Source organism: Grammomys surdaster, unplaced genomic scaffold (genome assembly GCF_004785775.1).
Source record: "Grammomys surdaster isolate TR1022 unplaced genomic scaffold, NIH_TR_1.0 174, whole genome shotgun sequence".
Taxonomy (NCBI): Eukaryota; Metazoa; Chordata; class Mammalia; order Rodentia; family Muridae; genus Grammomys; species Grammomys surdaster.
Window position 1 is genome coordinate 4709896 of NW_021604622.1, and position 17922 is coordinate 4727817.

The window sequence follows — 17922 nt, forward strand, 5'->3', positions numbered from 1 at the left end:
CTTGGGGGTTTAAGCATAGCTCTTCCTTACTCTGACATTTAAAGGTTCTTTTCTTCCTTCCTCTGTGATTTCTCCTTTATGTCTATTTCTTTTAAAGGAGCTCATATTTGGTCCTTGGTCTTAGTGCTGTTTTCGTGGATTATATAGTCCAGGTCCTTTTGTCCTTTGTTGGCTAGAGCATCCTCTGCTTGCGTCCTCCTCCTCAGTGTACCCACTGCAGTCACTGTTACTTCAACCGTCTCAAGCCTCACAGCCCCATCCCACTCGAGGAAGTCTGATTCTTAACTGTGAGAGCATGTCCACCTCAGCCTGCCTTTCCTTGGATGCTTTGAGTTTTAGCACATAGATCTTTCATCTCAGGAAACTGGTCCGTCAGGGGTCACCTCTACGGAGTCACGAGACTCATCATCGCATGCTTCCAGACTATTTTCTGCCCTAATCTCTCTTTCCCTTGTTCTAGCTAATTGGCTTTTCATCAGATGTATTAAGTAAGCAGCTATGGACAGGCGATCACTGCTTTTCTGCTTCCTTCTGGTAAACGGAAGCGTTACCTGGGATGAAGCTCTGACTTAGTCCTTAGTCCCTCATCCGACTGGTGATAAATTCTAGGAATCATCCAGTGATTCTACCTCTCAAAATATTTTAAATGAATTCTTTGAGAATTTTATATCTGTGGATTTTATCATATTTGCCTTAACTCCTCCCAGATCTGCCTCTACCTCCCCACCCCCACGCTCTCAACAACTGCTCGTCTTTTTTTTTTTTTTTAAATAACTTAATTCAATCTGTGCTGTCCATATGCTTGTGAGTATGGGCTCTCCACTGTAGTGTGGTTGGCCTACCAGGAGCCACACACTAACTGAAAACGGATCCTGCTTTTCCCAGAATCCATCAGTGCTCCCGTGCTGGGGCCACGCTCACCTCCTACTCCATGCCTGGTGGAATGACTGGATCATGCTTGGTCTTTGACCAGAGCCTGCCATGTGCAGAAGACACTGCTGAGTTCATGTCTTACCACTAAACATAGCTCAGGCCTTCACAGGCTGTTGTTGAAGATTATTTCAGTGACCGAGTGTTCAAACGTGGATGCCCGTGGGGGCTGTTTTACACACAAGTTGTAACACAAGTCATGGTCTTTCTCTATAAAGTATAAGTCTTAAGTATAGTTGCTCCTTAATTAAAATCTTTTACAGTTCCCCTCTGGTCCCGAGGATACACCTCGGATCTCTTAGTTAACACGCGTGGTCTCGCCCATCTGTTGTTTATCGTCTCATCTGTCCTCATACATCCCAGGAGCTATATATTCTTCAGTTGGAAAAACGCATGTGTGGATTTAAACTTCGCCTGGAGTCTTTCTAAAGGGCTCAGTGTGAACTGTAGTCACATGAGTGAGCATCTGTTCACACCATGGTGGTTGGAGGCCCCCTCAGGGACACTTTGGCTCTGGCCAGCTTTGTGGACATAGACAGTTGTGGGTGCTGTGAAGGAGCGAGCAAGTGCTCCAGAGGGCCAGCAGGGTTCTCACGCTTTTTATGTTCCTCTGTCAAGCGCGAGCTTGTGCTTATGCCAAGCTTACCCGTGGCCATTCCCTCAAGATAGAGTGAATTGTATGCTGTGTCGTACTGAGACTGAAGCTCCCTGCACAGACAGCACTCAGCCAGCAGCCTCCTGTTCTCTGCTTGTCTCCTCTCTTACACTGTTACGTCTTTTGGGTATAGGACCTTGTATCTGACATTCACATAGTTTTACACATAGTATTCAGGAAACTTCCAAACAATGAATGTAATTAAAAGCTCTTAGGGAGTAGACCCAGGACTTCAACCTAGCTGAATTAATGTTCTGTGAGCACGTAAGATCATTAGTTTAGTAATTAACCTTCGACTTTAGTGTTGATGCATGTGGGTTTTAGAAATTCTTAATAGCCTGTTTTTATAGCATTAAGATAAGAGGTTGTTAAGTGATTTTATGATTGAGTTATATTTTCTTTTCTTTTCTTTCTTTCTTTCTTTCTTTCTTTCTTTCTTTCTTTCTTTCTTTCTTTCTTTCTTTTTTTTTTTTAAAAAAAAACTGGCTTCAAGTCATTAACCTGTCAGGTTTGAACAAACTGAGGCCTTAGATCTGCCCATGGAGGCAAGAGACAACAAAGAAGAGCTATTGTTCTAAATAGAAAATAAGAGAAAAAGAAAAGCTATATTTATACCTTGTCATGAGGCCAAAGAGCTCATCGAGGGCTGCTGGCATTTAAGGGCTTCATTTGTGGCAGAATGTCCACTTTAAGATGGCTTCCTCCCATGGATTTGTCTGAATTAAAAATACCATCCAGTGGGTCTCCCCTGTCTTCTGCACGGACTACTGAGCTTGGTAACTGAGTAGCCTTTGAATGCCATGGTAGTCAGCCTCCCTTCCCATCCCAATAGTCCCACCCTCTGTGGCTTTGTTTCTGCTCTCCATTTTCTGGCAGAGCTGCCCAGTGAAGCCAGTGAACTTGGTGAGACACTCAAAATTCTGAGCCATGCTCTGAGCGACATATTGTAGCTGCTGTGTTGGATTGCTCATTAACATGTCGGTTACCATGATACTGAGCCTACTGTGGTACCCTGTGAAGAAAGGCTCACATCAGAGAAACTCAGACCTGCTTGTAGCTGGCGCTAGCTTGTCAGCCGTAAGCAATCTTGGAAATGGATCTAGTCAGGCCTTCTGATACCCAGAGCCAAGCTGATATCTGAGTGTGACTCATGAGAGAGTGTGAGCTTCTGTGGACAGTAGTTTACACTTGAGGTTGACCTAAGGAGATATTTTCTATCAAATGACTATGTTACCTTTTATATAGCAAACACTGTGTATAGTATTAAAGGCTATAGACATTTTAAATGGTCCAGGCTTGCGATCTCAGCACCTGGAGTTGTAAGCAGTCTGTGATACTGTGTCTCAAAGGGAAAAAAAATGAAAGAACAAAAAATTAAAAAAAATGAGGTCCTGCCTTTATTAATTGTACCTTGAAAAACCTTCTTTCTCTACTCATTGATTTACATTTTACAATTTATTAATTTATTATTCAGACTTTGACTTGCCGGGTCTGCTCTCGCCATTCCTTCCCGATGAGAGCACCATGGGCTTGATGAGAGTGAAGCTTTGTGGGTATCACCAGGAGTCATGTCTTGTCACTACCCTGGAGCAACTTAAAGGGACTCTTACCATTTTTGTAATTCTCGATTACTTTTTGATTTGTAGATTTTATTTTTAATTATGTATATGTGACTTTGTGTCTGTGTGGGATATATTCATGTGAATTGACGGTCATCTGAATCAGAAAAGGGTATCGATCCGGTCCCTTGGAAGGAGAATTACAGTTGGCTCTGAGCCATCCTGCATGGGTGCTGGGAACTGAACTCAGATCCTCCATAAGAGTGGATGGAATACTCGCAACTTCAGAGCCATCTCTACCTTTTCAAGTGCTCATCTTAATTTGTCTTCTGCAGTAATCTGTGAGTTTCATTTTTACATTCTTTTTCAGAGGGGAAAGGGCCTGTAGGGATCGGCTTTCGCAATTCTTTTGTTTAAGGATATCCTCTGTACTCCAGAATGCACTCAGATAGTTCAATTTTACACATTTCACAGTTTGATTTTTCAGAATAACATTGCTGTTGCTGGCTTATCACACTTGTAGAAATAAGGAAACAATCCTAACATGACTTATCTGAAGTTAACAGTCAAGTAATTTAGAGGATCCCACTCTACCCCTGGAGGAGTAGACAGGGTGATTGGCAGCAGAACTTTGTTATTATTTTTAGTTTCATCATACTGTGGAAACATTGGTGTAATTCTGATGTATTAAGGCTGGTTGTGGACCCTAGTTTGTTCAGTCTTTTCTATTGTTACTGAAAGTGCAGACAATTTGTGGGTTGAAATTTAGAAAAACTGGTCTCTGAAGTCTGTCGTTCAGTGATGCCCTGACCCTTTTCTCCCATACCCTTGTCCTCTGCCTGCTGTGCCACCTGAACATCACAGGTCTGAAGGTCATCTGTGTCTGCCTGTGCGATACACACATTCCTTCCCCGAAGCCTTACGAAAGTTCTCTCGTGGTGAGTTCAGGTAGGAGTTTCTTATTCTTTGCATTTGATTCTTTAATAGATTAATGTGTGCTGCTGATATTATTCAAAAAGAGGACAAGCAGAAAACTGGGCACTCATAGTTAACAAAAGCAGCCATAAAAACTCTAGAGGCCAGTTCCAGGCCTCTCCTTACCTTCTCCTACTTCAGTCAGAACAAAGTCGAGAGACCATGACAAATGCTACTTGGGTTGTAGTCGCAAATGAAGGTTTTAGTCCTTCAGCGAGAGTGACCTTACCCCCACTTTTCCTTAGTTTTATTATTAATACATGCTCTTAGCATTTAGGAGAGATAGTTAGGGCTGTTTGGTAAAACTAAAGGTTCAGTTTTGTATTTGTACTTTTATGTAATAATGGCTGGAGGACTGTGTGTTTAATCAAACCAGGCTGAGTTCCAGTCTGTGTTAGCTGTGAAGTGTGTTTTAGGCAGTAGGATGGGATTTTTAAAAATGTATTTCACAGAGTTGGAGATGTGGGTGGTGGGAGGGCTTGCTGTGAGCACACGGGGACCCCAAATGTGAACTCTCAGCACCCACTTCTACCACATTATGGTTTATGTCTCTATGGAGTAAATAGTTCACATTTGCCACTTCTTAATCTCTCCTCTTCTTCTTCTTCCTCCTCCTCCTCCTCTTACTCCTCCTCTTCTTCCTCTTCCTTCTCTTCCTCATCCTCTTCCTCCTCTTCCTCATCTTCTTCATCCTCCTCTTCCTCATCCTCTTCCTCTTCTCCTCTTCTTCTTCCTCCTCCTCCTCTTCCTCCTCCTCCTCCTCCTCCTCCTCCTCTTCTTCTTCAAAACAAACACCATTTTGAAATTGTGGGGAACTTGATCTCATACATTCACCTTAATGGGGTGCTGTTTGCCTTCTGTGATAGATTTTGCTGAGCAAACACATGCTTATGTCTAGCTCTTATGGATTTAATGGGTTATTATTAATATTTAAATTCAGATTACTTGTAGGTTTTATATAAGCTTATTAGACATTACCAACAACTGGAAAGAGATGTAAATATCCACACATCCACACACGTCTTTTAGAGACCTGTGGGCTTTAGGCGTTTATTCTATAATTTATTCATGTCTGGCTGTCCTGTAACTAGCTATGTAGACTAGGCTGGCCTCAAATTCGCAGAGTTCTGCCTGCCTCTGCCTCTCTAGTGCTGGTATTAAAGACATGTAAATGTCGCTGTGCTCAACCGATAATTAGCATCTCATATACATCTTTCAGTTTGCTGAGGTTATCATAATGTCTAAGCCTTACCTCAGTGTATTTGACTTTACCATAACTTCCCTTTTCTTCACTTGCAGGTGGTTATGGAGGCAGCGGATCAGGTTATATCTGGAAGGGACTGGCATAAACCCCACTCCTGTGGACCTTCACGAACAGCAGCTGAGCTTGAATCAGCACAGCCGAGCCTTTAACATCGAAAGAGTGCATGATGAAAGTAGGTGGGCTGGGGCTAGCCTGGAGTGGGCACTGTGTAATTGCTAAGTTTTAAAGCAATAATTTACATTTAGTATGCTTTTAGTGCCACTAAGAACTCTCTAAAAATGTTTTTTGCTGGCTTAATTTTGTTGTCATTGTTGCTATAGAATCTAAAACAGTAGAACATGTCTTAAGATGAACTGTCTGTAGGACAGGGTTGAGAACTGGTTGACTAAGGGTGAATTATCAGTACCTGGCTGGACAGTTGACACTTAGGGAAAGACCTTGACACGTCCAGAGGGAAGCAGCAGAAACTGGATGAGCTGGTCTGCGGGGTCTCATCCGTGTGCTTCTGTTGCTCTGTGTGTCCTTCACTCTCTCACTCTTTAGGATTTAAGTGTGTTTACTGTAGTTGTCAAATAGAACCTTTCTTGGTGGAAAAGTTTGCACCCTGGGTTTGAGATTTCTGTTTGAAGCAGATTAAGATGGGAACTTGGAATTGTTTTCTGTGAGGGTTAAAGTGAATAGAGTTCATCTTTGTTCTAATTTATGAAATTTTCTTTTGCCATTTTTTGTTTTCCATAACTGTAAACTTATGAACCATGAAAAACATTAGTATCGTCAAAAGATGGTGAACCACGTCTTTCCATCACTAGTTGCGTCTTCAGAGAGATGTATGAAACCATGCAGAGATCATACCTATAAGACCTATTCACAGTGAGTGAATCTGGCTCAGGAACCAGATGAGCATCTGACTGACGGTTGAGCTGGGAACAGACCTAAACAATGGCCAAAGTAAAAATACAAGAAAATGTCTCAGAATACAGGGACAGTAAATTTCTAAACAAAATGTGTATGAGTAGAGTGAGTAGGATTTCCAGAGTGCTGGGACCACTGATACGGCTCTGGGTATAAAGGATCTGGAGTCAAGACTATTTCAGTCGTCAGTAGCACATTAGACACTGATATCTCTACAGTTATTACCATGGTTACATTTAACAGCATGGTAGTGATTGTCTGAGGGACTGTTTTAGAGGGGTGTTTGTTAGGATTTATTTTTAGTAGGTGAGTTTCTAAAGATCCTGAGAGCCAGTTCAAGGTGTGTGTTTGATATCTACCTTATGTTCTCTTCATGTTATCAGGAAACACTGTCTAGAAAACTTGCATTTGGGTTTTAAATACAGAAAGAGGTTTGAGACTATATTTGATTATTTAGCTTTTCAATTTAGAAGGAGACTAGAGGGAACCCCTCTACATCTTTGAACTTAAATGATGCAACTTTAAGCTAGTGACATCATGTATTGTGACCCGTCCTTGCCTAGGTTATTCTTGTCACATGTTATAAAAAAAGAATATATTTTTATTATAAGTTCACCTTTAAAGGGATTTTATGTATGTGGATTTGTTTTCTTTCTAAGTTTTAATTATATCTCTTAGTAATTATTATTTGCAAACACTTGGGAGGCAGAGGTAGTCAGATCTCTTTGAATTTGAGTTTGAGATCTTCTACAAAGTGAATCCCAGGATAGCCAGAGCTATATGAAAGAGAGACCTGTGTCTTAGTTAGGGTTGCTGTTGCTATGAAGAGACACCATGACCAGAGCCATTCTTATAAAGGAAAGTGACTAATTGGGGCATGTTGTAGAATTATTTAAATTCTGGCCTGGGTTTTCTACTCCACCTTTGGTTATTGAGTTCCCAGATTTAAAACACACACACACACACACACACACACACACACACACACACACACCCCTTATATTTTTAATAAGCCTTAAGCAGCATAATAGCTGGGCAGATACCTACCCTCCATGCTGTTAGAATTTACTTTGCTATCGATAACTCCGAATTACTACTTACTACCTACTATGTTTCATCTGGGCTGCTCAGAACTCCAATTGACCATCCCACAGGGCCACATTTGCTTTACTCCTAACCCATGGTGGCTTCTTTCACCCCAAGCCTGTGAAACCTGAACCCTACCTATGTCTCTTCTGCCTAGTTATTGGCTGTTGGCATTTCTATTTCCCAATCAAGAAATTATTTGGGGGCAGGATCACTCAGTATCTACATGTGGACTCTTGTCTCTGGGGCAACCTGACTTGGGGTCCCCAAAATAAGCATAAGAACACAAGCAGCATTAGACCAACCCACTATATTTTCCCTTTTTGTCCAATTAAGAAGGCTCTTTCTCATATAGTAACAAATAGTATGTAGAACTATTTTGAAAGCATTATGAAAATTATTATGAATTACCTTTAAAAGTCCAGTCTTTGTTTTGTAACTTAGATGAGGTACTTAACCGTCCCTATTTTAACTTGTATTTTCATCCTAAAACCATCTTTTCAAATCTAGAACATCTTTAATTCTAAACAACTTAAGTTTAATTATGAGACTATAACTGTCTTCAACCCTGTCAGAGATCTGAGGAGGGATTAAATATTACCTGAGTGTGCAGGAAGCACAGGGACACAGCTTCCAGAACTACAGAAGTGACAGAGACAGCTGACTGCCTGGACAATCCCAACATTGGTTATACTGTTGAAGCATCTATCTTACAGTTCAGAGATCCATTATCATCATGGTGGAAAACATGGCAGAGTACAGGCTGACACGGTGCTGGACAAGGAACTGAGAGTTCTACATCTTGATCCAAAGGCAGCAGAAGGAGATTGTGTGCCCCATTGGGCAGACCTTGAACATAGGAGACCTCAAAGCCGGCCCCCACAGTGATACACTTCCTCTGACAAGGCCACTGGTACTTAGAGTACCACTCCCAGTGGGCCAAGCATTCAAACACATGAGTCAGTGGGGGCCATACCTATTCAAACCAACGCACCCTGTGTCTAAAACAAAACTAAACTAAAACAACCCACATGCTATGGATGGAGTCCATATAAAAGAAACTACGTGAATGGCAAGAGTTCATTTACTAATACTATTTGTGCTGTTAGTTGAACACTGGTGGAGGATCCATGGGGATGAAGGTTTTAAGAATTCCATTAATTACTTTAAGGAAAAATAATCTAAACAGTAAGTTTTTAGGATTGTACTTTTGTCCATCTGTCTGATATGAGACATCTCAAAGCAAATTGGGATAATACTAAAAGTTAAAGTGAATATTACGGCCTTGAATGCAATGAAGTTTCGTTAAACGCAGAATCTTCTGAATATGGCTTCTTGGCCAGGTGTGGTAGTGTGTTCCTGCATTCTCAGGACTTGGAGTGTCAGGCTCCTTCTGTTGAGCTGGACAAAGCAGACAAATAGCAAACGCGCAAAGAACTCTTGGTATTGTCACAGGAACTCTTTATAGCTGGAAGAATAGTTAGTTTCCTTAGGAGGTTAAAATCCAGAAGAAATGAGAAAAATATTATATCCAATGTAGTAAACATGTGCACAGACTTAGGGAATAAGCAGGTCAGAGGTTGTGTTGGTGACGGTGTGGCTCATTAGTGTGTTCAGTGTCTAGTGGAGTTAATTTCTACTGCTATGTAACAGATTGCTCCGATCTTTAGCATTTTAGGCATGCATATTTGTAACCTCACAGGATGTGAAGGTCATAATCCAGGGACATCTTAACCCGTTAGCCCTGGTTTAGTACTCCTCGGGAGCTAACACTTGAGCTGTCAAGCAGAACAGCGGCACCTGATGATGTGATGTCATGGCGCTGGAGAAGTCACTTGCTGTTTCTCACTCGGTTGTAGCAGAAGGCTTCATTCCAGCCTTACGTCACAGTGCGTGAGCTGAGGGGGAGGGCAGAGACATACACAGCGAGATAGAAGTGCAGTGTCTTTTCTAACTGGGTCTCAGAAGTGGGTGCATGATCGCTGTTGCCCACTTCTGCTGTGATGTAATGGAGGGACGACGTGAAGGCTGCGTGGCAGAGGTTACTAGAGCCTGCCCACCATAGTGGGATAGACTCAGTAAGTGTGGACTTAGAAGTGTGTAAGGAAGGGACAAGTAACTTTTGCCGTAATGTTGATCCTGTGAGAGACACTTGACTCCAGTCCTGCTGATGATAACATTCGGGGGTGGGGTGAGGGGTGGGGGGTGGGGCAGGGCTGACATTTCCAGTTGAACATTAATAAAGGACAAAGAGTAAAGGGACCTCTTTGAAGATAACAAGATCAAGTTTAATTCCGCCAGTACTGAGAACGCTCGCAGGATTTTCTACTGTGGTGATGGAGAACACTTACTTAGTGGCACAGATTAAACAAAAGATAGGGACTCTTACTGGCCTCCACGGAAGGTGTGCTACTGGTTTTCTAATGTTGACATTTCTAAAAATATTTTTGAAGTTTTTCCAATTGAAAGACATTGTTGTCTTCTTCCCTCCCTCCCCCCCTCCCTCCCCCCCCCCCCCCCCCCCCTCCCCCCCTTCCCCCTCCCCCCCCCCCCTCCCCCCCCCCTCCCTTTCTTTCCCTTAATTTTTTTTTCTGTCAGAAGATTAGAACGTTTTCCCTTCCTTCCCTTCCTTGTTCTCCTTCATATCCATGGCTTCATTTTTCATTACTGGCTGCTGTGTACATACATGTATATACACATGTGCATCCCTGTGTATGACCTGCTCAGGCTGCATGCTACTTGCATGTGTGTTTTCGGCAGATCACTTGGTCTTGGTTAACCAGCCGCTGTGATCGTCCCTGGCTCAGAGTCGTTTGCTCTCAGCATCCCTTGGTGGCCTATAGTCCTTTGTGTAGGGTCGGGGCTCTGCGGGCTTTTCCTTGTCTGCCTTGAGATGTCTGCAGTTATCTTGTTGAGCTCACGGTCCCACAGTCATGTAGAGCAGGACTTTGTGGCTCCTGACATTGCTAGATCTTTCTGGGCTGGTTGCCAGCATGAGCCACGCAGGTGATTGTGAACTAAATGGAAGGTGTGCTTCTTCCCGGGTGCTTAGTCTGTTCTCTCTCTAGTGCTTTCCAGGTTTGCTTTTCATAGTACTTTGAGAAGAATTAAATTTTGGAGAGGCAGAAGTGCGGTTTGTTGATTTAGACTAGGTGACTTAGGTTTTATCTTCTGAGCAGTTCAAGATGATTGTGTTGGTTATAGTAAAGAATACCACGGTTTTAAAGCTCTGGAGTTTATTACTTTTTTAAAGTTTATGAACTTTTTATTGTGATAGTTCTGAAATTCAAGGCTCTCTCACCTTCTCCTACAGGATCGGAGGCGTCAGGACCTCAGCTTCTGCCGGTGAGAGCGCTCAATGAAGTCTTCATCGGGGAGAGCCTGTCATCCAGGTACCTTGTAGTTTATGATCTTGAATGTAGAGGTCAGTAATGTCTACAACTTGGCTTGTAGAAATAATGATATATATAAATAGTAGAAATTAATTATTTAATAAAATTCTTTCCAAAACCAGTAATAGCAATGGAAATAGAATAGTCTATGAGAAAAAGTATGTGAAGCTTGAAATTCGGCAGTTCCCAGAGTCCTAACTGCACTGCACTCCAGGGCCTTGATCAGAGGGAGGAGTTCCAAAGGCCCCAGAGCCAGGCGCTAGGCAGACGTTTACAGGTGATTCCTGGGCCATCTGTATTAAAATTCCTTTCCTAAAACTGAGTGTAGTTGCACGTTCCTATATCCCCTAAGAGTCCCCTGCTCCGGAGGCCACTAACAGTCTTGTTAGAGCGCGAGGCCATGGACCTTGAGGTCATGGCTTAGGCAGAGAAAACCTATCCTCCTGGTGCTCTCCACCCTTCCTCTTCACCGTCCTCTCCCCCTCACAACGTATCGAAAACTCTCTCACACATATATATGCTCTCATGCACACACATTCTTTCTCTCACACACACATACACTCTCTTTCTCATATACAACACACACATATATTCTCTCTCTCTCTCTCTCTCTCTCTCTCTCTCTCTCTCTCACACACACACACACACACACACACATACACTCACACATAAAGACAAATTTTTCTCTTAGAACACACACCTCTCTTCCCCCTTTTCTCTCACATAGAGACACATGCACAAGAGGAGGAAAATGTCTCTACTTACTGGTGTTTTAAAGCTGATTTGCTTATTTGCTTGTTTATCTGTAGCATGCAATTATGAATCACATATTCCATTTCACTGTTGTGGCCTTATGCTTCTACCATGAATAATTCCTTAGTCTCACTCACCTTTGTCATGTGTGGCACTAATACTTGTGACTAGGTTGGTTGCCGGACATCCCTTATGTTACATCTGCATGACATTTAGTGCATAAGCTTCAGATAAGGTGCTTTTGATCCTGTTTGTAGTTGTTCCGTGTTTAGTGTAACCACAAGGCGAGTGTCAGTTCAAGGTTAATGCCTTGATTAAGGGCTGGAGATAATCTCAGTGGCAGAGTGCTAGCCTTGCGTGACTGAATCTCTAGGTTTAGTTCACAGTAGTGAACTAAAGCACAAATAGATAGAATTATTGGTAGCAATATAAAATATAAAATGTAAAAATATAGTATATACTTTATTACTGATAAATGTGTTTTTTTGAAATACCAACGTTTTTTCCTAATCTTTAAAGCAACATGGCTACTCTCTGTAAAATAAACAGCATGAAATAAAGTCAGTTCCACCGTGGTACAGTACACTTAGTTTCCTCATCTTATAGATTGTACAGATTAGGTATAGACTGGAGCCGAGTTCATCTCCTACTACGTTGCTTCCAGAACCACACAACTCTCTAGGCGCCATGTCAGTTAGTCCCTAGTTTTAACTTCCGAACCGTTGCTAGTTCTTCTAATTGCAGGTCATATCCTTTCATAAGGAGTTGATGACGAGAGAGATTTGCCTACTAAAAGTTACTTCCACATTCCAGCTAGCACTAAGTGGTTTTATTATAAATCCAGTTTACATTAAAATAGTGACAACTAATGAGGCAGAATTGTTTGAACAATCCTTTTGAATTGTGGTTATTGTATTGTATATAATATTTATTCAATAATAATATTGTGTGCTGAGGGGAGTATGATCGGGGTGTGAGGTAAATAAATAAACTAATGGAAAGGAAAGAACCCATTGTGAGCCTGTTATATACCATGCATAAGTCACTAGGGATACAAACGTATGTACGAAGAAGATAATAGTGTATTAACATTTTGGAGGTTAGTATAAACATTTAAAATTTTAGAATATTGTTTCAAGAAATAAAGTATTTACAGAGAATTTATAGAATACTTAAGTGAAAAAATGTATTTATTTTAACATAGCAAGAAATATCATCTGTCAGTTCAGAAACTTTTGTCTCATGCTGCATGTAAATTTCACACAACATGGAGAATGAGAATAGATTTTGTGATTATAGGGGAGAGGAGAGGATGAGAAAGGCACCAGACAGCATTCGTTAAGTTAAAAAGCTCTATGAGCCCGTGTTTCCTGTGGGACGCCATTTGTGGCTTACCCTACTGTGTTTGTAGAGGCGTGGCTAGCTACAGAGAGCTGCTGCCTGCATGGGTGCATACGTGGTGTTTACTGTACAGGAGGAGGGAAATTGGGACCAGGTGATGGACTCGGGGTCAGTGGGGTCTCCCAGGGTGATGTCTGCTGCTGCTTTTCGTTCTTAGGGCTCTCCTCAAATCTTCAGTAAGATAAGCAGGCAGTGATTCACATTGGAAGCGGTTGAACACAGTGTGACTATTATTAAGGTATTAGGGCTTATTTTTAAAGACTCTGACTAGACCAGAAAGAACATGAACACAAGTGTCTGCTATCTGTCAAGCTGTGTGTATTGTATTCTGTTACTTAGTGCTCACAGCAGCCCCTGGAGAGCAGTGAGTTCCAGAAGGGTCAGATAGTTTGTGTAGATCTCATAATTATTTAGAGACAAAACTACTCCTGATCCCAGAGCTGTGGTGAGGCTGTACTGTGCTCCGGAACCCTACACGCTTTGCTTGGAAGATGTGGAGGGCAGCAGTGTTTTTTTCCTGCCTCAGTTTTCATGTTCTCAGATTGAAGAACATTTTTAAAGTCCATGTTTTTTCTTTTCTGTCTGTTCTAACCTAGAATGCCTTATTGTTGGGCTGTAGCAGTGGACAATTTAAGAAGAAATATACCCAATCTAAAGGGACTGTGAGTTTTTTTTTTTTTTGCTGCCTTAAAAATAATTTCCCTTGAACAAAAATCCTGTGAATTAACTAATCCCAATAGACCTGCATGTAAACGACACTAAATTTGCTCATCGTTTGGGCTCCATGCCTCTCGCCTGGCTGCCATCCTCTCCCACTTACTTCTGATCCTCTCCGCTCTCACTCCTTGTTTCTGCTTCGTTCTAGCACAGTAGCAGCCATGGCTGGGTTCTAATGTGCTTTTCCAAGGAAGAAATAATTGACCTGTGAAACAGAGTAAAGCTGAATTGTAGGCCTGTTGTCCTTCGTAAAGAACAGTAAGGAAAGAAACAATGAGAAGAAATTACATCACATACAACTCATTAGGAACTTGGAGAAGAAGTTGAAGGAGTAAGACTGACGTACTCTAGTGTTAGTGTGTGCACTTAATAGCCTTTTGAAAACCTGTATCTAAGATTTTTAATTTCTTCATTTGCTGAAGAAACAGTCAGTGTTTGCCAGTGGCACCATTATTTTAAGATAGTTTATACATAGTAGGGTTTTACATTTTTCAGAAGTTCTTCCTGTCATCCACTCTGTGTTTAAAGAATAGTGTCATGCTTGCTGGTGTCAAAAAGCTCATTTGATTTCATATTTATGGACTATTCTAAAACGTGTCAATTGTTCAAGAAATGATAGTTCTGATTTTACTTTTAGCTTTGTCTGCTGGAATACAGTTGGTTGAGAATTTTCTATATGGTTTTATCTTTTAGCCCACTGTCATTTAAAATGGTATTCTAGCATATGGCATAAATAAGAATTTAGCACAAAGAATTAGATAGAGAGGGAACCAGTCGCCAAGAAGGTCACCCACTTAAGGCTGAAATTGTTTGAATTCTGAGAGGAGGCACTGTGTTAGGTCCCATGAGAGCAGCACTGAGAACTGTCCGAGCCGTGTCTGGAACACTAATGTTTTGGTAGGAAGGGATATGTAGATCAGGAAGCCATGCAGAGAAGCAAACGGGTTTCCTTCTAATTTTTTTTCACGTAATCAGGACTGGAATTAGCATGGTGATGTCTATGCCTGCCAAGTCAGATATGTCTTGGTCAAGCTGATTTACTTAAATTTCATGACCTTCGAAGGCCTCACACAGCTCGGTGACCACAGTTTTCCTTTTCAATTCCTAGGGCTTCCTACTATGAAATTTCAGTTGATGATGGCCCATGGGAGAAGCAGAAGAGTTCAGGGCTCAATTTGTGTACTGGAACAGGATCAAAGGCCTGGTGAGTGTCGTGGGATGCTACCTGTCAAGCTGTGTGAACTTGTTTAAGCAACAAAATGTACTTTATATCCTGTGTGGGTGCGTCTGCATCCTCTAGTGTGCCTGGCAGCGCATTGATCTGCACGGTCAAAGCTCATCTTCCTGTCTGCAGGTTTTTCCCTGTCTTGCATGCATTGTTTGCCTCTGCCATTAACTACTCAGACTCCGCCTCTAGAGGAAAAACATTACTTCCTCAATTCTCACTCTCTCCTTCTTGCCGCCCTTTGCTCTCCCCACCACACGCATCATGCCAGGTCTTTGCCCTTCCCAAATTGGTGCCAGCTTTCTCAGCTTCTGCTGCTGCTCCTACTTGGGTCTGAGCATCATCGTTTTTTTGCTAGATATTCTTTATGCCTGGCCTCCTTTTCTCCTGGCTGTCAGCCAAACACTACCAACAGAGTGATTGTGGTAAAGTGCAGAGTGCTGTATCTAAACACACGAAGAGAGTGTGTATTGACTGCTTTAACCCTGGCCGGTGCTGTGCACAGACTGCTTGGTCTGACACGCACACCCTGGGCAGTGTTGCTATGGCCTCTCTCTCTGTGCCCTCACCCTACCCCTCAGTGCTCCCTCCCGACACCGCAGCCTGCTTGTCATTCTCAGCACACACCTTGCTCTCTTTAGCCCTTTGTTTTTGTTCAATTCATCTTCTTGCTCTGGATTTCTAAATACTCTTTCCCCCAGTGTGAAAGCATCCAGCCTTCAAGTGCTGTTCTCTGTAGGCCGTTGCCGTCAACCTCGGTTTCTTTTCTAAGCACAATGAGTGGACCCTTTTCATCCTTCACCTTCTCTCAGAGCTGGCAGAGAGAGCACTGTTACTAGGCTAACAGGACGATGGTTTGAAAGGGTGGCTAGTGGTTTGGTTTTCCTCTTGTTCAAGTTTTGCGTGTAGCAGGGTATAGTGCCTAGTACATATTTATTCAGGTCTTTCTTAAATAAATGGATGCTCTCAAAAACAGCACACACAGTGTTATTTTAGTTCTTAGCTGTATGTTGCGGCAAGCCTTTTAAATCCCAGCACTTAAGAGGCTTAGGTAAGAGGATGATAGTTTGAAGGCCCTGGGGGCTCCATAGTAAGACTCTGCCTCAAAATAAAAGAAAATGAAATGAAATAAAAATATGAAATATAAAATAAAAATATAAAATAAAATAAGTAGAATCTACTCTGTCAAATGTCACTCTTAGGTTGGGCTTGTGTAATGTCGAATTTACTACCTTTTCATAGCCATCATTTTCTTCTGTTCCTGAGCCAGGCTGGCAGCATGGCTCAGTGGATGACGCACTTGCCAAGCTCACCACAAGAGTTTAGTCCCTAGGGCTCACATGGTGGAAGAGAACTCCCAAAAGTTAACTCCCTGACTTCCATGTGCGTGGCAATGATGCGTGCGTGCACTTCCCATCTTCCATCCCACCCCCCAACATAACAAATAATTGTAAATCTATATCAGCTGATAAGTTGCAAAATTAATTTTTAACCATCTCGTTAAGTGTGACAATGAACAGGTTTCACTGATCATGGAAATATCTTTTCAACTGAAAATGGTAAGCACATCTGTTGAAGTCCAAAGTGAGAATTAGAAATGGCTCCTGGGAATCTTTCCTTTTCCTTGCACAGCATTCTCTGTAAGAAAGGACATAATATTGTAATTTGAATACAGGTTGGGAGTTAGGCGAGCTTAATAAACCACTTAGTAGTTTCACCACCTGACAAGAAAGATTAGGATTCTGTTTCTTCATCTTGTCTTATGATTCTTGATGGAGAAAAAAAGTTTACCTGACGTTGGTTTTTGTTTTGAATATGAACTTTGAGGGGATGTGAGACTCAGGGTAAGCTATAACAAACCCCTGGGTAACAGAAAACCCCCAGTCTCAGTGGTCTAATACAGCTTATGGAAGTCCAGCGTGGGCCTTCCTAGTTGACAGCTCTCCTTCAGTAGCTATGCAGGGAGGAAGGCTCCTGCCAGTCTGGGGCTCTGCTGCTTCCATACATGGTGACTAAGGTCACTGTATTGAGCTGCAGGAGGAGGGACACTACGGACTGTCCCCATGGGGCTGGTGAGCAAGGCTTGGGGATGTTGTTCACTTTGATTCCCTGAGTTAGTACTTAGTGCCATGGTTATATAGTGAGCTGGGCTAAAATGTGAAATCTAACCACGTATACAGGCTGAAAAGTGTTTGGAGAAAGCTCATCTTTGCCTATCCCGACATTTTCCCACAGGAGCAGGACATAAGAATTGCAGTGCCTAGCGAGTAATGGTCCCTTCTCATCAGTCCTGTTAACGCAGTCCATGTTTGTACCTCGTACACTGGCATCAGGTAGCTTCTTACGACAGCTTCCAGTCTGCATTATGTGTGGAAATGGGATGTGTGGAGATACACTTCAGTTCCTACCCAGTGTATCCGATTAGGATTCTTTGTAGAACTGGCAACAGGTTAATTTCAAATCTTTGGAGTGCTTAAGTGTTCCTATTGCAGCTTCTGTATTCCCCACAAGAATAAGAAGACTTTCCCTTGCTTTTAGGACAAAAACAAGACCTATGCGCTTACTTTTTTCTAGGTCATTCAATATTAACAGGGTTGCAGCGCAGGCTGTTGAAGACGTTTTAAATATTGGTGAGTACTGAAACCCCTGTTGTATACTGCAGAGTTACTGTGGGCTATGTAACGGGCATGCTGCATATTTGTGTTATGTGATTTACAATATGAACTGAAGCTGTTTCCTTCTCTCCTCTGTCAACAGCAAGACGACAAGGAAATATGACTCTTCCACTGAACAAAGAATTGGTAGAAAAAGGTTGGTACCCCATGGTATTTGTTACAGATAGCTTATTTCTCTCAGCTTTGAGAAAGAACAGTACTACGAACATCTGCTTAGTTAGGTGTTACAACACTGCCCTGGTAAATGTGGCTAAAAAAGGTAACTTTAAAGCAGGGTTCCCAAGAAAAAGCTTTTAAATTACATTTTTATTTATTTATTTTTTTGTGAATACACACACACACACACACACACACACACACACACGTATGTACGTCCAA

The 17922-nt window shown here is 42.1% G+C and overlaps 1 protein-coding gene across 3 annotated transcripts in view; it reads left to right on the top strand.

The window, feature by feature from the left end:
• Positions 1-17922, top strand: part of Nadk2 (NAD kinase 2, mitochondrial) — a 38765-nt gene that overhangs the window by 15526 nt on the left and 5317 nt on the right. For 2 of the 3 annotated variants that reach the window (XM_028767607.1, XM_028767610.1), the window contains exons 5-11: positions 4009-4092; positions 5419-5555; positions 10695-10773; positions 13524-13589; positions 14753-14848; positions 17444-17499; positions 17627-17680. In XM_028767607.1, coding sequence (XP_028623440.1) covers positions 4009-4092; positions 5419-5555; positions 10695-10773; positions 13524-13589; positions 14753-14848; positions 17444-17499; positions 17627-17680 — 572 coding nt within the window. The remainder of the gene's footprint in view (positions 1-4008; positions 4093-5418; positions 5556-10694; positions 10774-13523; positions 13590-14752; positions 14849-17443; positions 17500-17626; positions 17681-17922) is intronic. The other variant, XM_028767609.1, reaches the window with a different exon arrangement.